At 36.5% G+C, this 18,967-nt stretch overlaps 1 protein-coding gene across 3 annotated transcripts in view; it reads right to left on the reverse strand.

Moving 5' to 3' along the window:
- LOC125658084 (calpain-5-like) overlaps positions 1 to 8,745 on the reverse strand; it is a 69,282-nt gene extending 60,537 nt beyond the window's left edge. The window contains exon 1 of one of the 3 annotated variants that reach the window (XM_048889177.2): positions 8,552 to 8,745. In XM_048889177.2, the coding sequence (XP_048745134.2) occupies positions 8,552 to 8,619 (68 nt within the window). In that variant the 5' untranslated portion in view covers positions 8,620 to 8,745. Of the gene's footprint in view, positions 1 to 1,832; positions 2,021 to 2,757; positions 2,859 to 8,551 lie in introns of those variants that run through there. The other 2 variants (XM_048889179.2, XM_048889181.2) reach the window with 2 other exon arrangements.
- Positions 8,746 to 18,967: the final 10,222 nt, after the last annotated feature.

Consider the following 18,967-nt stretch of genomic DNA (forward strand, 5'->3'; position numbering starts at 1 on the left):
TATCAGGGCAATATCTGTATCCGTAATGAAAAAAGCCTGGAAAACTGTCTGACCTATTTTTATTCCAAAAGCAGGTCAAGGATGGACCAATCCAGCTGAAATGCAAACTGAACTTGTATTCCTCTTAGAGGAAACCTTTGACTAAATATCAGAGCAATATCTGTATCCGTAATGAAAAAGGGCACGGAAAACCGTTTGACCTATTTTTTCCAAAAAGTAGGTCATGGATGGATCAATCCAGCTGAAATGCAAATTGAACTTGTATTCCTCTGAGAGGAAGCCTTTGACTAAATATCAGGGCAATATCTGTATCCGTAATGAAAAAGCCTGGAAAACAGTTTGACCTATTTTTTTGAAAAAGTAGTTCAAGGATGGACCAATCCAGTTGAAATGCAAACTGAACTTGTATTCCTCTAAGAAGAAGCCTTTGACTAAATTTCAGGGCAATATCTGTATCCATAATGAAAAAAAAATCTGGAAAACTGTTTGACCTACTTTTAGTCCTAATGTAGGTCATGAATGGACGGACCAATCCAACTGAAATGCAAACTGAATTGTAATCCTCTGAAAGGAAGCTTATGTGTAAATTTCAGTGCAATATCTGTATCTGTAATGAAAAAAAGTCCGGAAAACTGTTTGACCTATTTATAGCCCTAAAGTAGGTTAAGGATGGACCAATCCAGTTGAAATGCAACTCACTCTTACAATTCTTGAGGGAGATATTGTGACCAAATTTCAAAGTTGTACACGCATCCGTTATGGAAAAAAGTCCGGAAAACATGACCCTGGATGGGTGGACCACCAGCCAGCCAGCCGAACAGACAGCGCCATAACAATACATAATAATGACGGGCGTATAAAAAGTCAAAAAAGAATTTCTTGTGAATATACACATTTACAGTCCTGTAATGCCTTATTAAACAGAGTTTCATGAAATTCTCAGTTGAGTGGTTTCAGAGGAGTAATTATGTTGACAAGAACAGGACAAACTGACTGACAGATGGATGGGTAAAAAACATTACATCCTCCACAACTCGTTGTGAGGGGTATATTAATTATTGCCTCTTTTGCAAAAGGGCATACTGATCCCATGGACTCCCTCAGTACTAGTAAGCAACATTCCCTAATCCCCATACTAGGTAACAGTTTCTGAAGCATATCAAATGTATATAATAAAGTATGAGACCTCCTGCAGCGAGGGCATCCATTAGTATACACAGCACCTAACCTAATTAACCTACAATAATACATCATTGTTTATTATCATATTAACTAAGGCTTCAAGTTCTGCATTCTCTTCCTCATAAAGTCTTTAGAGAAGCCTACGTAGGCTAGGCCTGGGCTGCATTCAAGATCGTAGCAGCTTGCCTAGGCGCTCGGTATGGTGGCTGATTTGTGTCATTTTACAATGCGTTGTCTTATCATTGTTTTGAGGAAATAAGTAGCTAATATCATCAATTTGTTGTCTTTCGATATTTCGGGACGAAAAGTTGCTAAATATAGTTTTGTTGTCTTTTCGCCTCGAAATAACAAAAAGACAATAAAGTGTAAAATGGCACAAATCCGCCACCATACCTAACCCCTGGGCTAGCCGCTACTAACGGCACACATCAGCCACCATACCTAGCTCCTGGGATAGCCGCTACTAATGACACACATCAGCCACCATACCTAGCCCCTGGGCTAGCCGCTACGATCTTGAACGCAGCCCTGTCCACTTCTTCTAACCTAGGCTCGGGTTAGAGATAAGTCTCGGAGAAGTCCCTTGGGGCTAATCACGTCCCGAGCTCCTACATTGTGGGAAAATATTACATGACAGAAATACTAAATACCAAAGAATGTTAAATATTCTGTCTTGAAATTAAAGGCTTCTACAGGAGGAGGGTGGAGCCTAGTGATGAAACGATTGTCGCCGATGATCGATTGTCGGTCGTTCAGAGACCTACGATGCTACTAATCGATTACAAAATAAAAGTCGCCGACATCGTTGACCAAATAAAATCCGGATATCACTTCAACTTTGTTCAAATTTTATTTTCTGTATGTCAAACCCGATCGAAAATAAGCAAAGAAAATGGCGGGAGATAAAAAGGACGGTAACAACAATAACATTCAACAGTCAAATAAAGGAGCCTATCTCTGATATCTGTGATACATTGAGATTATAGATAAATTCCATTACTTGATATATTGGAATTCTGATTTATATACCAGTGAATAAATGAAACAAAGAAGAATTCAAATGTTGTTCCATACATTTAATGATTCTGTTACATCTAATTTGAGGGGAAAACACTTAAATGCCAATTCCGATTATAATCGATTACATGCGTCCGATTATTGCCGATAATCAATTGTGGTATTAGGTCCGATTGCCCATCACTAGTGGAGCCTACTGTTGGACCATTTAATGGATCCGCCCATGCACTGTCGTCTGTAAACATATCCAGCACGGCTGCTGGATGATGGCGGGCCGCCCACGAGAAAATTGTGCTGAGACAGGCTTAGAAGTTAGACAAAATAGTTATACATGTCTTAAGGTGATTAGAGGCGTGAGTGTGAAATTTTCACCACAAACTAGCTCTTCTACCTAGTATGGTAAAGTTAGGCCTACTACTAAATTACGACAATATACTAAACATCTACTCGATCTAGGCGAAGGTGTGGTATCAAATTATTAGCTCAACCACGTATTTTTCTGCAAAAGCACAATATGAAACAACATAATACGGATAAAAATAACACCCTCTTACCTACTTCAATCAACGGAGTCCTCTATAATCGAGAAGCACGATGCAGTAAGCACTTTCAATAAATATATACACGCTTTGTTGACGGAAGTCGCATACCTGTTTTAACGGAAGAACGACAACTCTTACTCAGCACACCTTTCAGCCACTTACTGACTACTTTTAAAATCTCTGTTGAGGCACAGGGTTTTAACACATATGACTATAATTATATATACCAGTTTGCTCAGATTGTGTTAAAACTCTGTGTGTTGAGGGAGGCAAGAACGGTTAGTTTAAACAAGATTTATGATAAAAAACAAAACAAACCAAATAAAAATACCACGCACTATTTATGACATATGTATTCATAGTTCACGTTGCTGATGTTTCAGTCTGCTGATTGTTCTTCTCTAAAAACAGTGAAGAAATTTTACAAAGAAAAAACTTATTGATGCATGCAAAATTCAAGTACATATTTTCACGAAAGTGCTTTTAAAAATCAAAGAGCTAATGAATTTGGTTTTGAAGTTACATTTTGCATTTGTGCATCTAAGCGTTGATCTCGTGTGCTATGCGGATGTGGTAGTCGTGTGTTTCCAGTATAGAAGCTGATAGATTTTACGTAAAATCTGTAATTTGAAAGAACTCGGAGATGACTTTCATTGTAGACCATGGGCTAGGCTAGTAAAGGTAATGGGGGACTCCCCTAGGAGTTTTTGCAAACAAGTATTTTTTGAAACTACATAATCCCTTGATTATAAAACAGGTTGTTTGACATTTCTACGTGGGGGCGTTTACGAGTTTTGGGGCAAAAATCATAAAATTTGTAACTCTTTAGATTCGATGTATATGCCATTGACATTGCAAACGAGTAAATTGTGAACGTATGCAACCCTTTGATTATATATCAAGTTGTTTGACATAAATATGTGGGGCATTTACAAGGTTTGGGGCTAAAACATGATATTTTCTTTAAAAATCGCCGGAAAATGGAAAACTTTTTCAGCTCATATATAGATAATATGGACATTTGAAAACAATTATTTTCGGAAAGTATGGAACCCTTTAACTATATAAATCAGATTGTTTGCATGGAAACCCTTTTAAGTTTTGGGGCAAAAACCTGAAATTTGTAAAAATAATAGCCGAAAACTGGAGAAACTCCTCAGATCCGATTTAGATGTCATTGACATTTGTTAACAGGTATTATTTGAACTTATGTAACCCTTTGATTGACAAGATGTTTCAAATAGATATATGGGAACATTTACTGGGTCTAAAACATGATTTTTTCCCCTCTTTAAAAATCGTCGAAAAATGGAAAACTTCTTCAGATCATATATAGGTATCATAGATCTTTGAAAACAATTATTTTCTGAAAGGATGTAACCCTTTAATTGTAAATCAGATTGTTTGACATTAATGCATGTAGACTTTTTCAAGTTTTGGCGCAAAAACGTCATTAAAGTATTTTTAACAAATCAATATATGCATCCAGGGGTGCATAAGCCGAGTTGCATGGGATACATTGTAAAGTCAGGAATGATGTGGCATATTCATAATTGTGAAGAACTAATTTCAGTTTTAAACTTTTCGAGTTACTGTCCAGAAACCATATTTGTCTGAAGTTTTCAATCTATTTTCGGTCACTGTGACCTTGACCTTAGACCTTTTTTCTCCAAAATCAATAGGGGTCTTGCTTTGCTGGTATCCAACAATAATTTTTTTTGGAATTTTAAATCTATTTTCGGTCACTGTGACCTTGACCTTTGACCTATTTTCTCCAAAATCAATAGGGTCTTCCTTACCTGGTACATAACAATATCTTTAAGTATCATTTGATTCGGATTTAAACTTTCTTAGTAATCATCCGGAAACCAAATATTTTTTAAATTTTCATTCTATATTCGGTCACTGTGACCTTGACCTTTAACCTTTTTTCTTTAAAATCAATAGGGGTCTTCCTTACCTGGTACTCAACAATATATCAAAGTTTCATTTGATTCGGATTTAAACTTTCTGAGTTATCATCCAGAAACCAAATATTTCTGAAATTTTCATTCTATTTTCGGTCACTGTGACCTTGACCTTTGACAATTTTTCTCCAAAATCAATAGGGGTCTTCCTTACCTGGTACCCAACAATATATCAAAGTTTCATTTGATTAGATTGTAAACTTTTCGAGTTATCATCCAGAAACCAATTGTTGACGCCCGCCTGCCCGCCTGCGTCACCAAACCAATAGCCGAATTCAACTTCGTTGCAACTCGACTAAAAATGGAAAACTTCGAGGATCTTGCAAACACAATATGGGCATTTGCAAACATGTATTTTGCTTTAAAGAACGTAACCCCTTATAATTATATCAAGTTGTTTGGCATTGAGGCGAAGTGTATTTATGAATTACTGAAATATTTTTAAGAAATATGCTTGCAGGCAGTATTAATCCACAATTTGTAATCGCATTGTAAATAGCATTTTCAAGCTCCACACGCAGCGTCTGTGAGTAGCTTCTACGGTGACCAAACATGTTTAATAGTGTAATTAACCCAGTACTTCTTGTCAGATAGTGAATAGTCATTTCAAACGTGAGATGCTTAGGTAATATATCCATTTGCCATTCATAGCTGAGGCACATGTGTCCTGAGAGTATGGTTTGACAAGTCTTTTTGCCCTTGAAGAAAAGGATGAAGTCTGATACGACTTTAGAGAGAAATGCAAAAAAAAAAATTCTATACAACAGTCATGTATTCAGAGATGATGGAGAGGTGGCCATGGTAGGTTACTGGCAATTTTGTGGCAGTCACAAATCTACCATTTGATTATCATAGCAGATTCTTTGACTTGTCGTTTGGCTGAAAGGGCTGATGCAAATGCAGACTCGATTGCTTGTTCAGTAGCAATACATGCAGAATATCCCAGTTTTGGAGTTTTCTAAAATTCGATTTTGCTACCTTTTCTTTCTGTTTTTGATTTCAGGTTTCAAGCTTTGTAATCACTGTTATGTGAGTCGGGATAAATGACAAGTATCTCTCTCTCTAAGCATTGTCATACTCTCAACCACGTAATTCTGCACGATATTCATCTCCATGTATACGGATAAAGTCAAATTTCTTTCCCTGACCTAAGAATTATATAATTTTTTAGTTTCTGACTTGTTTTGGTCATTGGCTTAGTGCAGGCTTTTCTACAGGTTGGATAAATCATCCCCCCTTTAGCAATCAAATCAATATATCGAACTTTACATATTGTTGTTCTGTGGGGATCCGGATTAGAATAGGTCCTCAGTATCCCTTGCTTGTCGTAAGAGGCGACTAAATGGGACGGTCCTTCGAATAAGACTGCAAAAACTGAGGTCCCAGCAGTTGTGGCACGATAAAGATCCCTCCAAGCTAAGCTAAAAGACCGTAAGCGCCGAGCATAGGCCTAAGTTTTGCAGCCCTTCACCAGCAATGGTAACGTCTCCATACGAATGAAAATTTTTCGTGCTGGACGTTAAACAATATACAATCAAACAACCAATTTGCATGTATTGTCAATTTTATTCTTTGCAAGTTTTTTAATGGCTTCTTCTACTGTTTTTGTCACACATTATACAACTGTACCAGTTTGTGTTTTTCCCTTGTACTTGAGTTTCTTTATTACAGAACAGACACTTATGGATGGGAAAAAGTACCAATATTAAGCACAGGTTGAGTGAACGTCTTTTACAGCTCACTTGACTCGGTGCAACTTCCTCATAGCTCAAATTTTACTTCTAGTAACAAATATTTGTAAATTATTGGTAACAACATCAATAGAGGCCATGTAAGGTACCATTTAAAGCTTCTACCTAGTAAATGATATACGTGTATGTCTTTATTATTCGTGGGGCTCTATTTTATGTCATTATCCTCTACATTTTCTCCATAATATAGGATAAATCTTTATTCTTCATGTTGATAGGAGCTTGAAACGGATCTAAACTTTCCTGGCATAAGATTTAAAGATTTGTTTTCTATGGGACATATTTAAAAGTTATCTGAAAATTGAAAAGTTGTTCAATTTTATACGTATGACAATATATTTATCTATTTTACTGTATATTGTGGAATATAATTCCTTAAACTAAATAATTCATAAATTAGTTCATTATTTGTAATATGTCCGATTTTCAATAGTCGATCCATTATTTATCAGGGTTTCCCCCATTTTTGCATGTATACTCAAAAGTAACCCATGTGCTTTCTTTTTATTGATTATATGAATTAATGGGCTTCCACACATTAAATGATATCACGAGAAGACACGGAAATGTGGAAAGTGATTTTTGTTGAAAGTTATATATCTACTGACTCAATATTGTGTTTATTATTTAAAGATAAGGCATATGAATTATAATATCTAAAATTCAGTGGCACAGCCGCCGCCCCCTATAACTTTCAAAATTTAAGGTATATCGTGGTATCTTGTTTAGGAAAATGTACTAAACGATAAAAGAAGCATTAATTTTTTCACTCCTGGAGAAATAAATGACAAAATCTTTTGATTTCTTGAATTACTTTATTGGGAGAACATTATTTTTTCCAAAACCCCTTAAAATTCGCGTCATTTTATTAATTTCACCTTATAGATGATAGAAAATAGTACAAATGACGAAACCTATTTCAAGCCCTATAAAATTTGTAAAATCCAGGAGCCCCCAGACCCCCTGTCTCATATTCTGTGAGAGAAAGAATTGATCGAGGCCCGTAGGGCCGAGATCAGTTCTTTCTCTCACAGAATGAACAGTTTGAGATTTATATCCTACTTAAAACATTACATCTTTTGTTCTAAGAATGAACAGTTTCAGATAAACCCATTGGCAATGATAATTATGAATAAAGCTATTTTTGAATAGTCTGACAATATAACCAGTCTTGAGTAGAAATCTGTTTCTTTTGTTCACTTATTGGACAGTGTCTTGTACTGCAGGTTTTATATTCACTCACTCTATAGTACTGAGCCATATCAACATGTCCTCCTCTGATGGGGAGAGCATTTTCTTTGCACAATAAAAATTTAAGGATTTTAATGAAAGTACTGCAAAAGTTATCTTATTGAGTGTTGTATTCTGGATATGGAAGGTGAGAAAGTTATGGAGCCAAATTTTGATTTGAAAAGCATTGTGTTTTCGAATATTTGGATGACGCCAGCCAAAAGAACTCAATACTCGTGAAATGAAATTATTCATGACAGCGAAAATAATAATTCAGAATTAGGATATGCTAATAAAGAAACCATAAAAAAGCGTTGTGAAGAAGTTTTGGAATGTGCCTCTGAATCCAGCGAAATTCAAATACAGCATGGAAATATGTCTCTCAAATTTAAGTTTTGATGCGATATAATAATGGCCAATGGAATTTGTTTTAAAAAAAAATGTGATTCTTAAAGTTGAAGCAGAGAATTCTACTAAGGGGACATATCGCTTTAAATGTTTCAGTGATTTTTCCTAGATATCTGTGTTGATTCTTACTTGTTGGGAATTAAAAATTAAATTTGTATCTCTTTGACAAACGTATTGTCTTTCTCTTATTTTCAGCCTACCTGTAGACGTCTAATAGGTTATTGGGTTTACCTGGCACTGTCCAATAAGTTGACAATTACGTACTGTCCATTATTTTTAAGAACGGACAGTATCTGTCCATTCTTAAAAATAATGGACAGCAATTGTCAACTTATTGGACACCTAAAGGTAACCTTTTCACTACAAGTAGACTTTCTCCTATATAAAAGCCTAAAAAGACAAATGATTGTGTAACTAAAATGTTTTAATTAGTATTAAACATGCTAATACGTACATGTTGTTTTGGGAATTCCTGTATAATTTCATAAGCCATGAATGAAATGTATCTGTAAAAAATAGCATTTTGCAGACATTTAAAAATATGTAACACTTTCCACATTACACTGTCTTAATTTTTTATACGTATTTATCACTGATGTTCTCTCTGGGAAGCCCTTACATTGATGTTCTCTCTGGGAAGCCCTTAGCACATTGAATGCGGTATGGAACACGGTAACGGCCATATTGAATTTGTAAAAAAATTATAATTTCAAATGGCCATATCTTGAAAACGCCCCGACATAAATTTGTCAAACAACCTTCATTTAATACACACTTTCTAAAAATCATAGTGTAGAAAAATCCCAGCAGGGAGGGGGGGGGGGGGGGAGTAATGTGTTGTTGGCCCATGGTCTATTGCTTGTTTAATTGTTTGTCTAATGAGTTATGTAAATCTAGAAATATGATAAGATTTATCTGATTTAATGAATATTAAAGATAATCTAATAATGTTCTTATCCGTCATTATGATTTTGTTCATTATCTAAAACATGTAAATGAATTATGTATTACGTAAAGACCTCGAACTGAATAAAATTCGAGATATGTTTGCGTGTTTATTATACCAGGATCCAAGCCCTATTTATTTCTGAGGTAATATAAAAATATTTCAAGTTAGATCTATATAACTCGGTCTTAATCAAATGGACGCAATCATGATAAAAATTGCCTCATTATAAGATACATACATATATATATATTCCAGTAATAGATAGACATAGAAAAATATGATAATTATATAATCATTTATTTTTGACAAATTGAAATAGATATTTTCATAATGTACACTTTGTGAGTCCAAACATGCAATATATAATCTATCTATCTATCTATCTATCTATCTATCTATCTATCTATTTATCTATCTATCGTTGTGTTTAAAATACCATGTTGAGGCCAATATTGATAAACCCCCCCCCCCCCCAATTTTTATGATCTAGGCCTAAACCTTGAATAAATTGTTTTTGTTTTCATCTTAGGTAGAGTATTTGCGTTAGAAAATCATAAGTTGACGTGTTATTTTAGAAGCTACATGTATTAGCTTTACAAGTACCCATCCCGCTCTTTTACAATCTTGAAAAAATATGCATTGTCATATTTATGAATTATATGAAGTTGGATTATATCTACAGCCTTTTATATAATTCAAACTATAACTATTGAAAATACATGTGGTTTGTAATTAAGTTTTACATTTTTTCCAAACTTTTTATTCTTTAGAATACTATTCACAATGTAAATGTCAAAATAAAGTAACAAACTTAATTTATATGGTCGTGTTTACATGAATAATGCTATGTTTTATATCTACTGGTCTTTTACATGTACATAAATTGGATGCATTGTGTACTACTAAGGCTGTGCAATCTCAACAAGGAACAAATCACGTCAGATGCCGCCCCAGTAATTTGGGGGGGGGGGGGGGGGGGGGGGGGGAGGAAATAATGTTTTGAAATTTGGTAAGTTTATGAAATCTGTAACGGCGATCTGTGGTCACTGGAGCAGCGAAGTGTGAACTCTTAAATTTATACAAGCTTAGGTACCGTGTGTTTGTTTAAAAGAGCTAGGGGCTATAAGGGCCAAAATCGGCTCCAAATTTACATATTTTTTAAAGGCCGGCAATTGGGTATAAAAGCAGCCAATCGGTGAAAATGGTGGAATATATGAATTTTCTGGTCACATTCAGATTGCAGCACTTATTTTGCAAAAATAAAGATTAAGCTGTTGTACTGAAATTTTAAAATGGGTATGCTTGTTCCCCTCATAACTGTGCATATATTGACCATATCTATTTTAGATATAAATTCTCATGAAGTTTTAATTTTGGCCTCAAAAATCTGAAGCAGGGCTAAATTTGTATTTCAAACTAGAGATTGGCAGTTTGTGGGTGTGATTATCTTTTGTTATTGTTTACACCGGATGTTGACTCACATATTGCATGAGCATGCTTGTCTAGTTCTAGATAAGAGGGATTGCACCAAAGGCAACATGTAATCAAATCACTGTATAACGTGGAAAAAAAGTACTTACTCATATATCATTGGTAAATCCGAATTTTATTTTTTAATTATATATAATCACATTCCATTAAAAAAAACTGCAGCTTTATGAAAATAACTCATTAGGACTGTTCAGTCTGATCACTGTTTCAGAGTTTTGCAGGATTGCTGGTACCTTTTCTCGAATAATGTCAAGCATGATGTTTGTCTGATTAAGCAACAATCTCCTAGGCCAGTTGTGTAACTCCCATTAATTGTCTCACCAATGATGACAAATGTCCAATTGATCAACCATCACTCTAAAATTACTCTCAATCTGGACTCTTACATGTGAACATTACAATGCCAAAAGAGACAATCACAGATAGTAGGTCTCCAAATATCATAATGGACAAAATGTTTCTTAATAACCCTTCAATGCACATGTCCTCCATTGCACAGCTACAATTTCCCCCCAAATTCTTCTCATAATTGAAAGGTACCAAGAGGAAAATCATAAGTATTAGTATATCATATATACCAATATTTGTGTATATTATAAAAAAACTACATATTTTAAAAGACATGGATAAAACAATGATGAATTCATTTTGTAGTTCCTAGGGTGAAGTTTTGTTAAAGTAAAAACATAGCCTTTCAGTGCCTCACAGATCGAGCAGAGTGGTAGAAAACTTTAGTTTATTTTGATAAATCATGCCAGTCTCCCTGTTCAAAATATCGTCTGCTACAGAGCACGTGTAGAGTCAAGCATCAGATTGCTGCTTATTATGATAACACTGCTAAGCCCTGCCCTCTTGCCATATATGCTTAACTGCTGTAGGGGTGTAAAATTTTCTAGGTTACTCCCGGCCTTTAAATTCAGTCAATAAGCTCGACATTGTCATATACTTTCAATTTCATCTCTTCTCTTTTCTTTAAAAGTTTGCGGGCATATATCACACGATATATGTCCTGAAACATTCCGGCCCGCAAACATTACGTCACAATCAATACACAAGCCAGAACTAATTTTCAAATTTTTCATCTTTTACTCAGTAAACCAATAAAGAAATTGTTAAAAATAAAATTATTGTTATTTTCTAAATGAAATTGAAAGTATATAATAACAAGAGGCCCATGGGCCACATCGCTCACCTGAGCCACCTTGGCCCATATCTGAAGACTTTCCATATATATTTGCATGTAAAACCTTAGTCCCTATTATGGCCCAAACTACCCTTTGCAAACTTGAATCTACACTATGTCAGAAAGCTTTCATGTAAATGTCAACTTCTTTGGCCCAATGGTTCTTGAGAAGAAGATTTTTAAAGCTTTTTCCTATATTTGTATGTAAAACTTTGCCCCCCCCCCCACTTGTGGCCCCATCCTACCCCCCGGGGGCCATGATTTGAACAAACTTGAATCTGCACTATGTCAGAAAGTTTTCTTGTAAATATCAGCTTTTCTGACTCAGTGGTTATTGAGAAAAAGATTTTAACTATATATTTGTATGTAAAACTTTGATCCCCCTTGTGGCCCCATCCTACCCCCAGGGGCCATGATTTGAACAAACTTGAATCTGCACTATGTCAAAAAGTTTTCATGTAAAAATCAGCTTTTCTGGCTCAGTGGTTCTTGAGAAGAAGATTTTTCCTATATATTTGTATGTAAAACTTTGATCCCCTATTGTGGCCCCATCCAACCCCCGGAGCCCATGATTTGAACAAACTTGAATCTGCATTATGTCAGGAAGCTTTCATGTAAATCTCAGCTTTTCTGGCTTAGTGGTTCTTGAGAAGAAGATTTTTAAAGTTTTTCCCTATATATTTGTATGTAAAACTTTGATCCCCCCTTGTGGCCCCATCCTACCCCCGGGGGCCATGATTTGAACAAACTTGAATCTGCACTATGTCAGAAAGTTTTTATGTAAAAATCAGCTTTTCTGGCTCAGTGCACGTGGTTCTTGAGAAGATTTTTCCTATATATTTGTATGTAAAACTTTGATCCCCTATTGTGGCCCCATCCAACCCCCGGAGCCCATGATTTGAACAAACTTGAATCTGCATTATATCAGGAAGCTTTCATGTAAATCTCAACTTTTCTGGCTTAGTGGTTCTTGAGAAGAAGATTTTTAAAGATTTTCCCTATATATTTGTGTGTAAAATTTTCATCCCCTATTGTGACCCCAAATTTAACCTACCCCTGGGGGCCATGATTTGAACAAACTTGAATCTGCACTATGTCTGAAAGTTTTCATGTAAAAATCAGCTTTTCTGGCTCAGTGGTTCTTGAGAAGAAGATTTTTAAAGTGATTCTACTGTTTCTTCTTATTATTAAGGTCTTCCGTTCTTCACGGAAGACCTTATAGTGATTCTACTGTTTCTTATTAAGGTCTTCCGTTCTTTACGGAAGACCTTATAGTGATTCTACTGTTTCTTATTAAGGTCTTCCGTTCTTCACGGAAGACCTTATAGTGATTCTACTGTTTCTTCTTTTTTTTTTGACCAAATTTTGTGCAGGAGTTTTCTCGATATATTATGAACTTTGTTTATCACAAAAAAAAAAAAAAAAATTGGGAAAATTCCATTTCAGTTTCAATTTATGGACAATTTCCTGATTTTCAAATGGAACTTTGTCCGCGAGTGATCTACAGGAAGGGCTAAAGATATGAACTGGAGACTTATTAGAGATGATAGAATATGACTTATAGATTTGCAGAATCACTATTTCGTACGTCGTCATCACTTCCGGTTGCTACCGGAAGCGAATTTAAAATATGGATTTTTTCAACTTTTTTGTTTTTTAATGTTTTTCTTTGATAAAGGTAAGATATATAGAGACTCTTTATAGAATGCTGAATATGATATTTGTTTTTAAATTGATCAAACCAAACTCTAGATATTCGTAATTTTCATTTTGAAGCGATGTTCTCGCTAGCCTAATGGTTAGCGTGGTGGATTTTCATGCGGGCGACCCGGGTTCAATCCCCAGATTACTCGAATATTTTTCCCCCACTTTTTCCAGCTTAAAAATGAGATTTCATTCTTGAAATGATGTCTTGTATTTGTTCCGTGCGTTATTTCGATATTTTCTCAATATCAACATTTTATAATTCTTCATGTATGCAGAAGTATGTACAGGGAATGCACAACGTACATGTAATACATGTACATTTGTTATGAGTGAAGAAAAAACTTTTCTGATAACAGAGAAGAACTTAGTATTCCGAAAACATTGATCTACCGTTCACATTCAATCTGCTTAATACTACAAACCATTCATTTTCTCATATTTTATTTCCTCGGGACAAAGAATAACTGAGATTGTATAACGGTTATATATATTGTGATATCAATACAATTTTTTCCCCTATTTCTTTATCTATATACTTTATAAGTGGCACATACATATGTACTTCTACATGCATTCAAATTAATATCGATAGTATTAATACTGTCATTTTCTTCTTAAAGCAACGGTCCTCGCTAGTCTAATGGTTAGCGTAGTGGATTTTCATGCGGGCGACCCGGATTCAATCCCCAGATTACTCGAATATTTTTTCCCCACTTTATAACAAATGAAGAATTTAAGGTTATCTACTGGACACGGAAAGAACGGAAGACCTTCTTGTTGCCATGGCAACAAGTTTCTAGTTATTATTATTTTTCTCCGGTACTTTTTTGTCCGGTAGTGTTCTCAAAAACTACAAAAGGGATCGATATGAAACTTTCCAGGATGATAGTATAGCGTTTGTAGATGTGCATAGTGATAGTCATTTTGTCTGCACGTGCATTCACGCGCGCACGTGCACTGCGATTTTGGTACAAAAAATGGAAAATCAGAATATTAAAGGTATTGACATCAAACCTAAATAGGATGGTAGTTTGTCATTTGTAGATATGAAAAATAATAGTTATTTTGTCTGTACGCGCACGCGTGCATTACAAAATTTGTACACTAACTTTGGAATCAGTCTAACTTTTTTGTTGTTTATTGAAATGGCTTGATATTCATATCATACGTAGATATTGAGACCCTTAACTGATTTGCATGGTCAAAATTACCAATTTGCACGCGCATTCACGTGCGCTTCATTTTGATTGGATAATACTAAAACGTTTGTAACTATCTTATTTATGAAGCGAATGAGATGATATTCACAGCATACGTACACAATATATGTATCTATATATTGGTTTGACAAAAAATGTCAACGCACACGCGCATGCAAAGTTTTTTAAATGTTCAATTTTTAAAGGACGATAACATTTTTGTTTTTCATCAAATCATATTGATATTAGGGGTTTAGATGTGTCTTGATACTCCTTACAAATTGCTGTGGTTAAAATTACTGCTCAGCACGTGCATACACGTGTGCTGAATTCTGATTGGACGATTTTAAAATCGCTATAACTTCCTTATATTTGGTGGAAACGTTATGAAATTCATACTGTGAGTCTATGATACAAATGCCTGTTGAACGACATCAACAAAAATTCGGAATCATACATGCGTGCGCGTGTATGCACGTGCAACGTTTTCTTTCATTTCTTGGTACTGAAATGACCATATTGAACGTACTACATGTAATTAAAGGCTAAAGTGAAATGATTTTTTGCTATAGATTCAAAAGGACATCATTTTTTAATTGGTGGAGGTTTGGGGAGCATATGTAACGGTCCCCGTTACAATTAGAACTAGTTTTGAAATGAATTTCTAAATTTTATAACAGCAATTAAATATACATCTGTATAAATAGAGGAATTCGTCAACAGGCTTTTCTTGAATTCGGTGTTGTTACATATGGATCCGCTGTTGCCCTTCAAACTACTATAGATGCGGTGACGTCAGTTTGTGTCAGTCCCTCGCCCTCGTAGTAATAACAATAACCATGTTGTGGATAAACCTGCACTTTATCCTTTTCCACCACGAAACCTGAACTCTCACGGAACAGAACAATTAGATCTGAAAAATAGATAACTATCAAGTTCTCAGGAATGTTTCCACAACAGTAACAGATATGTTTCGCTGTCAAATCGTGTCGCTACAATTCTCTCCTACATTTATCCTCTCCAAAAGGAAATATAAACCCAGATCTGCAAAAATTGTCTCTCTGGTAGGAAAAACAATCCGAGTAGAGAATTTTCCACAAAATGAAAGTAACCCTTCCCCACAGTAATTATCCGGTTTTGGTTCCGTTATATCATAATTTATTCACTTGATGGAGAATATACGTATTAAATTTAATGTAACTTTCTGTATATATTTATGTTTTGCCCGAGACAAACTGTCATGGTAGTTCTTGGTTTTCTTCTTCAAATAATAAGGAAGTATAAAATTATGCTATGTGTATGTTAAATACAAAAATGTTTGTATACTCTCAAAGAATGGTTATTTGATGTTGTTCCACCAAATGAAAGATAACTAAACAAGAGGCTCATGGGATACATCACTCAACTGAGTCGCCTTTACCTTGCTGTTGTTCAGCTGTTGTGATTTTAAAAAGTTTTTTTTTAATCTTCATAAAAGTTGACCCTTTATTGTGGCCCCAGGCTAACCCCAAAGGGCCACGGCATACCTTAACTTGAATTAACTCTCACGGGGATTCCTCAACATCAATATATAATAACCTAAGGATAACGCATAAAAGCTTAAATTAGTTCATTTCCAATGGGTTCCTTATATAATAGATATGATCAACAGACAAAAAGAATAAACATTACATGACTAACAATTGGATTTTTGGCAGGTTTTGATTAATAGTTGCATAATGCGTTGAAAAATTACAAGCTTCAGACATTTTATAATAAAATATTAATTAAAGTGTTAAAAAAAATAAGTATTAATGCAAGATCTGTAGCAGGAAAAGCTGTATCCCTTTGTGAATATATCACTGATAAATGTGTCGACATCTTGAGTATAACTGAAATCTGGTTGCGTGAAGATGATTCATATATAAATGACCTTTGTCCCTCCGGGTACAAATACATTGGTGTGCCCAGACCTACATCCAAAGAGGCTAGAGGGGGAGGGGTTGGTTTCGTTATCAGGGCCAGCATGGATATCACATATACCCCTCAACCTGAATTCAAGTCATTTGAAACTTGCACGGTCAGACTCAATGGCAACCATCCTGTCACTCTAGTGCTTGTGTATCATCCTCCCCCCTCACGACAGAATGGTCTCACAGTGACCCAATTTCTCCAGGAGTGGGAACAGTTCCTGTCACATATGTGCACCACTACTCCATCCCAACTGTGCATCCTCGGAGACATGAACACCCATTATGACGAACCGGACATGTCCAACACCAAACAGATGCAGAACATAGTGGCTGGATTAGACCTCAAACAACATGTACATGTATATGTCCCCACACATGCAGCTGGACACACTCTGGACTTAGTGTTCACAAGGGATGACTTTATGTACTCACTAGTAAAGTCAATCTCTGTGATTGATATAGGGATATCAGACCATTATGCTGTTACATGCCAACTCCATACCTGTCCACTACACCTGGCAAACAAAACTCGACTAGCTAGGCAATTGAAACGCATCCATGTGGAAATATTGGCACAGCAGCTAAGAGAATCGCTGTCTTCCATCAAAGAGGAGAGCAATGTCGACGATCTGCTGTCAGATTTCGATTCCAAAGCAAAAGAGGTTCTGGACAGCATAGCACCCCTTCGAACCATCACCATCAAAGGCGACTCCCCTCAAACCGTGGTACAATGACTCAATCCACGAAGCCAGACAACGGAGAAGACAGTGGGAACGTAAAGCCATGAGCTCAGGCCTGGAGGTGCATAGACAAATGCTTGCGGAGCAGACCCGAGCTGTGGTGCATATGATCAACTCCTCCAAGTCCAGCTATTATCAGGAAAAACTCATCACAGCGGACATTAAAGAGACTTTTAGAGTTATTAGCAGTCTGGAGAATTATAATGCAGGGATTCCCTTACCACCGGCTACCAGTGACTAGACCTTTGCCGACGATTTTGGCAGTTTTTCTACAGCAAAGTTGAAAAGATCAGACAGGGTATCGATGCCTCAGATCTCCATGACAATACAGCTGGACAGACCAGGGCCTCATATTGGTTCCTTCAAGATCCAGACGCAGGAAGAAGTGGACAAGGTCATCAGGAGCTGTGCTAATAAGACCTGCTCACTAGATGCCATCCCCACTGTGCTCTTGAAGAACAGCACTGTTCTCTCCGTGGTGCTATCGACCATTACTGAGCTGGTGAATACATCACTTTTAACCGGGGTCTTTCTAAATGAGCTGAAACGTGCACTTGTTACACCACGTCTGATAAAGCCTGGACTTGATATGAGAACTTTTAGTAACTATAGACCAGTATCAAATATCCCATTCATCAGCAAGGTCATCGAGCGTGTTGTTGCACAGCAGCTTAATGGCCATCTCACCAGGAATGGTCTACATGATGATCTGCAGTCAGCTTATAAGACCGGTACCAGCACTGAGACAGCCATCCTGCGAATAAAAGCAGACGTAGAAGCAGTACTGGATGAAGGTGACGCTATGCTCCCGGTCCTTCTTGGCCTTAGTGCGGCATTTGATACCATCGATCATATCCTCTTGCTGGAGAGACTACGTGAGGAAGCTGGATTGACGGACACAGTACTCCGTTGGGTACAGTCTTACTTGAGTGGCCGCATCAAAGCGGTGAAGATCAACACCAGTGTGTCCTAAGATGTACCACTGTCCACCGGAGTGTCCCAAGGGTCTGTTCTCGGCCCCCTTCTCTTCCTGGTGTACCGTCTCCCACTCAGGAGTTATCAACCAATATGCCATAAACCGTCATGGGTTCGCAGATGACACTCAACTTTACAGCCGTTTGAGTGTAAAAAACACTGCCATGCGGACCTATCAAGTCAGCATTATGGAGGAATGCATATTAAAAGTGTCCGAACCTGGATGACTGTGAAGAAACCTAAACTGAATGATGGAAAAACTGAGATAATGGTGGTTGCTAGTGCCCACAACCAGTGCCTTGTGAAGGATATCCGTCTGAAGATTGGTGAGGCAATATTGACACCTAAGTCTACTGTTAAAAACCTCGGTGCTGCCCTGGACGCCACCTTATCAATGGAAATACAAGTCAGCTCCGTGGTAAGGAAGATGTACTTCAACGTCAGGAGAATATCCAAGATGAAACACCATCTCACCCAGGAAGCGTGTGCGAAGGTCATCAATGCAACAGTCATATCCTACCTTGACTATCACAATGCCCTCCTGCTTGGCATAACCGATCGCCCCATGCACCGACTACAAGTGACTCAGAACAACGCTGCATGTTGTCTCACTAGAACATGCTACAAACAACATATTTCGCCGGTACTTCAACAACTACACTGACTGCCTGTAA

Source organism: Ostrea edulis, chromosome 9 (assembly GCF_947568905.1).
Source record: "Ostrea edulis chromosome 9, xbOstEdul1.1, whole genome shotgun sequence".
NCBI classification, from domain to species: Eukaryota; Metazoa; Mollusca; class Bivalvia; order Ostreida; family Ostreidae; genus Ostrea; species Ostrea edulis.